The sequence below is a fragment of the Macaca fascicularis genome, chromosome 11 (genome assembly GCF_037993035.2).
Source record: "Macaca fascicularis isolate 582-1 chromosome 11, T2T-MFA8v1.1".
In the NCBI taxonomy this organism is placed as follows: domain Eukaryota; kingdom Metazoa; phylum Chordata; class Mammalia; order Primates; family Cercopithecidae; genus Macaca; species Macaca fascicularis.
This window is the reverse complement of record NC_088385.1, coordinates 13,908,643-13,918,550: the sequence shown is the minus strand read 5'-3', so window position 1 is coordinate 13,918,550 and position 9,908 is coordinate 13,908,643. Positions and strand designations below refer to the sequence as shown.

Here is a 9,908-nt window from a genome sequence, read left to right as displayed (position 1 = left end):
GGCATTTAAAATGTCAATATAGGTGATTATCTTAGTTAAGAACAAGCTCCCTTTAAGAATTTAGACATTTACTGTATAAACTATGTACTGGATTATAAAACTTCCCTAACAACTGAAGTCGTTAAAGACAAATGATGGATAGCTTACACAAGGAAAAATTGCAAACACTGAAAGAGAATATGCTCCTATTTGTGTACTAGCAAATGAGGATTCATGTTTCCTGTCAATTTCAGTATGAATAATTCCAGCCTATAAAAGGAACAGACAATGAATGAATGAGTTAATTTGAGTTGTTTGAAAATAAGAATGTTTTCCATAAAGAGATCACTGAACTCATCAATTAACATGCCATGGTGATTTCTGGCTTGACAGTGGTCAAAACATTTAAAAGTAAAAAGAATGAGCAAGCACATTCACAAATTAGGTGCATATAGAATTTAAGGTCAGGGTATTCAAGCAATCACAACCAGTCATATTTCATTGAGAGGTGAAGCCAGCTGGACTTCCTGGGTCGAGTGGGGATTTGGAGAAGTATTCTGTAGCCAGCATGGGGATTGTAAAGTGCACCAATCAGCGCTCTGTGGCTAGCCAGAGGATTGTAAAATGCACCAATGAATCCTCTGTAAAAGGCACCAATCAGCGCTCTGTAAAATGCTTCAATCAGTACTCTGTAAAATGCACCAATCAACAGGATCCAAAAAGTAGCCAATCACAGGGACGACTGAAAAAAGGGCACTCTGATAGGACAAAAACTGAACATGGGAAGGGACAAATAAGGGAATAAAAGCTGGCCATTCCAGCCGGCAGCAAAAACCCACTGAATGCTGTGGAAGTATTTTCCTGTTGTTCTTCACAATAAACCGTGCTACCGCTCAGTCTTTGGGTCCATGCTATCTTTAAGAGCTGAAACCTGGCTACTGCTCAATCTTTGGGTCCATGCCATCTTTAAGAACTTTTAACACTCACTGCAAAGGTCCGTGGCTCCATTCTGGAAGTCAGTGAGACCACGAACCCACCTGCAGGAACCAACTCCAGACACAACACCAGCATTTAAAAATTTTCTTTTGTTTGTTGAGACATGATAACTTTTCTACCCATCATTTTTTCCACTCTAGTAGTGGTTACATTTGTTACTGGAAATTGTGCTAATGGCTTCATAGCATTGGTAAATTCCACTGAGTGGGTCAAGAGACAAAAGATCTCCTTTGCTGACCAAATTCTCACTGCTCTGGCGGTCTCCAGAGTTGGTTTGCTCTGGGTATTATTATTAAATTGGTATGCAACTGTGTTGAATCCAGCGTTTTATAGTGTAGAAGTAAGAACTACCACTTATAATGTCTGGGCAGTAACCAGCCATTTCAGCAACTGGCTTGCTACTAGTCTCAGCATATTTTATTTGCTCAAGATTGCCAATTTCTCCAACCTTATTTTTCTTCACTTAAAAAGGAGAGTTAAGAATGTCATTCTGGTGATGCTGTTGGGGCCTTTGCTCGTTTTGGCTTGTCATCTTTTTATGGTAAACATGAATGAGATTGTACGGACAAAAGAATATGAAGAAAACATGACTTGGAAGTACATATTGAGGAATGCGATTTACCATCCAGGTATGACTGTAACCACGCTACAGAACTTAGTACCTTTCACTCTGACCCTGATATCTTTTCTGCTGTTAATCTGTTCTCTGTGTAAACATCTGAAGAAGATGCAGCTCCATGGCAAAGGATCTCAAGATCCCAGCACCAAGGTCCACATAAAAGCTTTGCAAATTGTGATCTCCTTCCTCTTGTTAAGTGTCATTTACTTTGTGTCTGTAATTATATCAATTTGGAGTTTTGAGAGTCTGGGAAACAAACCTGTCTTGATGTTCTGGCAAGCTATTAGATTCAGCTATTCTTCAGCCCACCCATTCATCGTGATTTGGGGAAACAAGAAGCTAAAGCAGATTTTTCTTTCAGTTTTGTGGAACATGAGGTACTGGGTGAAAGGACAGAAACCTTCATCTCCATAAATTCCCAAGAGGGGCATTGTGTGTCTTCTAGCAGAAAACAAACTGGTGGTGTATGAAACATTTTCTATTTCTTACTGTGTTTTCTGTAATGTATGTGTATGAATAATTTCCAAACCTATACCTAGAAAAGTCTTTTACCTAAACTTAGTCAAAAGAAGTATATATGTGTGTGTGTGTGTGTGTGTGTGTAATGTATATGAAAAACTTAAGAACATTGGCAATAACATACGCTTTTTTGTTTTTTCACACGAACTGTCAAATTATACAAAATATGACAAAAATTACTCAGAATTCCAAAGCCATGGTTTTCATTTATGTATTTTATATTTAATTTGTAGAATTTACAATATCTATTTATAATTATTAAGAACTAACAGCTTATCTCACGAAAAATATTGTTGTTTTTTATTGTTATTTGATCCACACAAATATACCACAGTGTGCTTAGAATTCGTTGTTTGAACATCTAACTTTTTGGATGGTAAGGCCATTCAATTCTAAATCAATAATGAGAATGCATCTTTGAGGTTTTATTACATTATGAATTCCTGTTTTATTTAGTAAAAAGCAATCAGAATTATTGATAGAAAACAATGCCCACAAAAAACTTCGAGTGACAAGCATATGTAGAGTAATGTCGTCTATGTCTACCATAAACAGTACTGAGGAATATTAGATTTAATAACAAGTATGTGAATAGCTTAGAAGAAAATCTCTTTGGTAATAAAGGGATGAAAATTCATGATCATGATCTTGATTGCTATTATCATTTTCCATATGCAGTTAGAAATGTCATTTCTTCCAGCTTTTGAATTAAAGAAAAACTGTTTTTGAATTGAGATCTGATGCAAATTGTTTTAGTATTTTTTTCTAAAGCACTTCTAAGCCCTTGATTTGCTAAATATATCCTTATCTTCCATTTATAAAATTCCTTCTAAACTTCAGATAGGAGAACTCAAATCTCTTCTCTAAAACAAAAAACGAAAAACAAAAAAAAAACTATCAATGTAAAAGTAGTGTAACAATGATGGAAAATAATTCAGTGAAACTTTTTGTAAATTTTAAAATAGTATCTATGAAATCTATGTATTAATTATGGAATGTGACTTAACATTATAATTTTTTTGTCAGTAATGAAAGTGTTTTCACATATTCACTAATAAAAAGTTCTATTATAAGAGAGAAATGTACAGTCTTGTTCACAGCTAAATTGTATATGAAGGTATTAGTTCTTTGTGTTATGAAATTTTAACGATGTTATTTAAACCTCAAGATAAATCATCCCCACAGCTGATTTATGTATTTTTTTAATCATATATCTTCCTCAATACAATGTAAGAACTGTAAAAAAGCAGAGCATGTCTGCCTTGCTTTCTGTTGACTCACAAGTTCTAGAACCCAGTACCAAGTGTAGATGTTCAAAAATGATGTTTTAATGAACAAATAAATGGGTGGATAAAATGGATAAGTTGATGTGGTAAACCAATTAAAAAATGAAAAGTAAACTCATCACAAAATCTGCTTGGACCAGAGCCTATATCTTCTGTAGAGCCCTCTTTTATTCCGGGTTCCACTCGAGACCGGTAGCCTTTTGAAACTTCGTTAATGAGTCAGAGCAATATTTTCAAATGTGGAATATGTTGGCTCCAAAATCCCAATAGACCCCTAAAATATTGTGTCTCTTTTGTAGTGATAGGAAATATATAGAGCAAAACGTCGTTTACTGTAATAAAGATTGTTTCGACGTGTGGACTGGGGCCACTGAACGCTGTAAAACATCACCTATGTTGTAGGTCCCTGAATCTTCTCAGGTTTATTTATTTTGTTCTGGTATTTTCCTTCCATTCAACATTAGGGTATTTTACTGTATTTAAGAAACTTGCCACTTCCTGATTATTGTACCAACGAATATATTATTATTATTAATTATTATTCTTACTGCTATTATTTTGAACAGGTTCTCACTGTGTCCCTGAGACTGGAGTGCAGTGGCAGGATCACAGCTCATGACAGCCTCAACCTTCTGGGCTCAAGTGATTCTCCCACCTCCACATTGCTAGCAGCTGGGATTGCAGGGGAACAACCCTACGCCAGTCTAATTTTTTATTTCCTGTTGGGGTAGGATTTTACCATGTTACCCAGGCTGATCTTAAACTCCTGGGTTGAAGTGATGTGTCCGTTTCGGCCTCCAAAAGTGCTGGGATTACAGTCATGTGCCACAGGGCCCGGTCTGTAATATTATTAATATATTAAATTAGCACGATGTTTTAAAAAATGTAAATTAAACTGAGAACAGAAATGACATAGCCCTGACAAAAAACAGTGAAGTAGTGCTATTATTCTTACAGTACAAAGCAAATTGTTTTGATTTTCCCTCTTACTGGGTGTAGGTTAAGAAATATTGACCAAATCATGAACCACATTAAAAGTACCAGAAGCTCTGCTCTGCTCAGTGAAGATAGCAAATCCTGGAAAGAATTTGTGAGTGTTGATTTAAGAAACCCTCCAAAACTACATTAGACATTTATATATCACATGTTTTGTATTTCATTTTTCTAAATGGGTTTGGTGGATGACTGTGGTGATTTGAGATGGGCCAGATTCTATATCTTGGAGGTCCTTAGAGTTTGACCAATTTAGTCTGGATCAGGTGGGGACAATCTGCCTTCATTAGTTCTGATTCTCCTCTGGGAACAGTGTACTAGCCAGGCGATATTCTTACTTTAAATGGAAAGAGGAAGAATCCCCAGTATGGAAGCCATCTCAAATTTCTATGCAAAGTGTAGTAATTTTCTGTTCATGAAAGTAAGTAAATGATTGAACTCCAAGTTCAGGGGAAAGGCAATCTTCCTGTGATGGGAGGATGCTGCAAGATTATATATGAAAGGGTCTGGTAGTCAGGAATACTTATAAAATTGCTGAATATTTTAATTAAATAATAAATATTTAAACATTAGGCTTCAGAGAAACTTTACCAAAGACCTAAGGACTAGAGATATGTTTGATAAATAAATATTATTCATGGGCTGAAAACCCTGAGTGGGAAAATAGGACTAATTTCAGCTGGACAACCTCCTGGAAACTCATTTTTTTATTCTGGAAATGATGAGAAAATAATTCATTCCATTCATAGGTGGTGGGCACATGTGTTTGTTGTGTGTGTATTAATGAGCTTGTGAATAATGAAGTCACACAAAAGTATTAGCAGCAACCAGATCTTACGGAGTACTGGCCTGCCTGTGGTTCTCAAGTAAATCTTAGATGCTTTTGATAAAAGAAGGTTGGATTCTGTGTATTTAAATCTGGCATTTAAAAAAGACTGTATAGGTGATGATCTTAGTTATGACCAAGCTCCCTTTAAGAACTTAGACATTTACTATATGATCTCTGTATTGGATTATAAAACTTCCCTAACAGCTGAAGTTGCTAAAGACAAATAATGGAGAGGTTACACAAGGAAAAATTGCAATTACTGCAAGTGAATATGTCCTTGTTTGCATACTAGCAAATGAGAATTCAGGTTTCACGTCAACTTCAGTATGAATAATTCCAGTGTATAACAAGAACAGACAGTGAGTGAATGAGTTAATTTAAGTTGTTTTGAAAATAAGAATGTTTTCCATAAAGAGAGCATTAAACTCATCCGTTAGCATGTCATGGTGATTTCTGGCTTTACACTGGTCACAACAGTTAAAAGTAAAAAGAATGTCACAGGAGATACACAAATCAGGTGCATATAGAATTTAAGGTCAGGATATTCAAGCAATCACAACCTGTGATGTTACACCAGCATTTAAAAAATTTCTTTCTGTCTGTTTAGACATGATAACTTTTCTGCCCATCACTTTTCCCATTCTAATAGTGGTTATATTTTTTATTGGAAATTTTGCTAATGGCTTCATAGCATTGGTAAATTCCATTGAGTGGGTCAAAAGACAAAAGATCTCGTTTGCTGACCAAATTCTCACTGCTCTGGCTGTCTCCACAGTTGGTTTTCTCTGGGTATTATTACTACATTGGTGTGCACCTGAGTTTAATCTAGCTTTTTATAGTGTAGAAGTAAGAAGTACTGCTTATAACATCTGAGTAGTGACCAACCATTTCAGCAGCTGGCTTAGTACTAGCCTCAGCATGTTTTATTTGCTCAAGATTGCCACTTTCTCCAACCTGATTTTTCTTCACTTAAAGAGGAGAGTTAAGAATGTCATTCTGGTGATGCTGTTGGGGTCTTTGCTATTTTTGGCTTGTCATCTTTTTGTCATAAACATGAATCAGATTGTACAGACAAAAGAATATGAAGGAAACATGACATGGAAGATCAAATTGAGGAGTGCAATATACTTTTCAAATATGACTGTAACCATGCTAGCAAACTTTGTACCCATCACTCTGACCCTGATATCTTTTCTGCTGTTAATCTGTTCTCTGTGTAAACATCTGAAGAAGATGCAGGTCCATGGCAAAGGATCTCAAGATCCCACCACCAAGGTCCACATAAAAGCTTTGCAAATGTGACCTCCTTTCTCCTGTTATGTGCCATTTACTTTCTGGTCACAATGCTATCAGTTTGGAATTTTGAGAGGCTGGAAAACGAACATGTCTTCATGTTCTGCCGGGCTACTGTATTCAGCTATCCTTCCACCCACCCATTCATCCTGATTTGGGGAAACAAGAAGCTAAAGCAGATTTTTCTTTCAACTTTGTGGAATGTGAGGTACTGGGTGAAAGGACAGAAGCCTTCATCTCTGTAGATACATGAGAGGGGTTTTGTGTGTGTCTTCTAGCAGAAAACAAACTGGTGGTGTATGAAACATTTTCTATTTCTTACTGGGTTTTCTGTAATGTATGTATATGAATAATTTCCAAATGTATACCTAGGAAAGTCTTTTACCTAACGTTAGTCTAGAAAAGTATCTATGTGTGTGTGTGTATTTATGTGTGTATGAAAAACCGAAGAACATTGACAATAACATACTTTTTATTGTTTTTTCAAAAGAACTGCCAAATTATAGAAAGTAGGACAAAAATTCCTCAGAATTATGAAGCCATGTTTATTTTATGCATGTATTTTTTATTTCATTTGAAGAATTTATGTCTATTTATAATTATTAAGAACTGACAGCTTATCTTGGGAAAAATATTGCTCTTTTTATTGTTATTTGAACCACACAAATATACCACAGTGTTCTTAGAATTCGTTGTTTTAACCTATAACTTTTTGGATAATAATGTCATTCAATTCTAAATCAATAATGAGGATGTATCTTCGGGGTTTTATTCCAATATGAATTCCTATATTATGTTTAGTAAAAAGCAAACAGAATTGTTGTTAGAAAACAATGCACACAATACAATTTGAATGACAAGCATATGTAGAGTAAATTTCATCTATGTCTTTCATAAACAGTACTGAGGAATATTAGATTTCATACAAGTATGTGAATAGCTTAGAAAAAAAAGTCTTCTATAAGAGGGATGAAAAATCATGATCATGGTCTTGATTGCGATTATCCGCTTTCATTTGTAGTTAGAAAAGTCATTTCTTCCAGCTTTTGAATTAAAGAAAAGCTTTTTATGAAATTAAGCTCTGATGTAAATTATTTTAGTATTTTTTCTAAGGCGCCTCTAAGTCCCTGAATTGATAATGATATCCTCATCTTCTATTTATCAAATTCCTTCTAAACATCAGATAAGAGAACTCCAATCTTCCCTTTTATAAAAAATACTGTCAATGTGAAAATAGTATAGAAATTATGGAAAACAATTCAGTGAAACTTTTTGTAAGTGTTAAAATAGCATCTATGAAATCTATGTATTAATTATAGGATGTGCCGTAACATTGTAAGCTTGTTGTCAGTGATGAAATGGAAGTGTGTTGACATATTCACATTCATAAAGCATTATTAATAAGTTTATATGAAATAACAGTCATAGAATGGAAAAAGATTAATGTAATTTATTGAAGTAAAAATACATTTTGGATAAGAATAGAAAAGGGCTTGGAAAATATTGTTTAATAATATTTTATATAAATACAAAAAGGTATATATTAGCCTGACATTACTTATTTTGGAAAGTATATGACACAATGGGAATTTTCATACACTACTCCTGGAGTGCCATAAATGTGTGCCATAATTTCAGCTGAGTATGGTATTATCTAATTATGATGAAGGATTACATCCAAAGATCCAGTATTTTCACTCTTATCAGAATGCATATACATACACATGCATATCACTGAGTTTCAATAGCTAAAGTTGAGAAGTCTTCCGAATGTCTATAAGTCATCCCGATGGATAAACAAATTGTGGCATACTTATACAATGGAATATTATACAGCAATCAAAATTAACAAACAAGACTGACATGTTTACAACAGAATAATACAACAAAGAAAATGAATAAATTGGAGCTACATAGATAATAATACTTACAGATGTGAGAGGAATTATCAAAATGGAAAATACATTCAGTATAATCTCATTTACATAATGTTGAAAAACATTATTTTTAATACATTGTAATTTTTTACCTTGGTGATAAATCTCTACAGTGAAACATATGAGTGATCATTAAAACAATTGGGATAGTCAGGTGGGAGGAAAATACCAACAAGAAGACTTATATCAGGAGTATCTGGATTGCTGGAAATTCTATTTTTTTTTCACCCTTTTATTTGGATCTCATCTGTGTGAAGTATCTTTGACTGTGTTGGTCATCACTGAATCAAATATCTAAATAAACTGAATCTGGAACATCCTAGTGCCCACATCAAAAGCCCTGAATAAAGTTGGAATGGGGACTGGTGGTGGTGGTGGTACAGCAATAGGGTAGCCTAGTTAGGTTGCACAAGCCCATCAAAACACTGATTACATGATTAGAACCAGGAACTAGTTACTAGAAAAAGGAATTTAGTGGACTGTAGAGAGAAAATATTACATATTCAAGCACCTCACAACAGCTTAACACCAATTTTGTTTGAGGAATTTCTTTAGGCGTTAAAGTACAATAAACAACCACAGTTGCCCACTTTTTGATGTGGTTGTTTGGTTTTCTTCTTGTAAATTTGTTTAAGTTCTTTGTAGATTCTGGATATCAGCCCTTTGTCAGATGGGTAGATTGCAAAAATGTTCTCCCATTCTGTAGGTTGCCTGTTCACTCTGATAGTAGTTCCTTTTGCTGTGCAGAAGCTCTTTAGTTTAATTAGATCCCATTTGTCAATTTTAGTTTTTGTTGCCATTGCTTTTGGTGTTTTAGTCATGAAGTCCTTGCACATGCCTAGGTCCTGAATGGTATTTCCTCAGTTTACCTCTAGGGTTTCTATGGTTTTAGGTCTAACATTTAAGTCTTTAATCCATTTGAATTAATTTTTGTATAAGGAGTAAGCTTTCTACATATGACTAGTCAGTTTTCCCAGCACCATTTATTAATTAGGGAATCCTTTCCCCATTTCTAGTTTTTGCCAGGGTTGTCAAAGATCAGATGGTTGTAGATGTGTGTTATTATTTCTGAGGGCTCTGTTCTGTTCCACTGGTCTATATCTCTGTTTTGGTACCAGTACCATGCTGTTTTGGTTACTATAGCCTTGTAGTATAGCTTGAAGTAAGGTAGCATCCAGCTTTATTCTTTTTGCTTAGATTTGTCTTGGCAATGTGGGCTCTTTTTGGTTCCATCTGAACTTTAAAGTAGTTTTTTCCAATTCTGTGAAGAAAATCATTGGTAGCTTGATGGGGATGACATTGAATCTACGAATTACCTTGGTCAGTATGGCCATTTTCACGATATTGATTCTTCCTAACCATGAGCATGGAATGTTCTTCCATTTGTTTGTGTCCACTTTTATTTCATTGAGCAGTGGTTTGTAGTTCTCCTCGAAGAGGTCCTTCACATCCCTTGA

General features: G+C 34.8%; 2 protein-coding genes across 2 annotated transcripts; both read left to right on the top strand.

Annotated features, from left to right (window-relative positions):
• The first annotated feature begins 226 nt into the window (after positions 1-226).
• Positions 227-3,002, top strand: LOC102135788 (taste receptor type 2 member 31). Its single transcript, XM_045384611.3, has one exon. It carries the CDS (start codon positions 1,079-1,081, stop codon positions 2,006-2,008), a length of 930 nt encoding a protein of 309 aa, XP_045240546.2. The 5' UTR covers positions 227-1,078; the 3' UTR covers positions 2,009-3,002.
• A 2,828-nt stretch (positions 3,003-5,830) lies between these two features.
• On the top strand, positions 5,831-6,880 carry LOC102136193 (taste receptor type 2 member 46). Its single transcript, XM_045384610.2, is given in 2 exon segments — positions 5,831-6,515; positions 6,518-6,880. Coding segments are annotated over 2 exon segments (927 nt in total). The 3' UTR covers positions 6,760-6,880.
• The last annotated feature ends 3,028 nt before the right edge of the window (positions 6,881-9,908 follow it).

What these genes read in the sequence shown, in the direction of transcription:
- LOC102135788 (XM_045384611.3), top strand. Translation starts at nt 1,079, where the DNA reads ATGATAACTTTTCTACCCATCATTTTTTCCACTCTAGTAGTGGTTACA.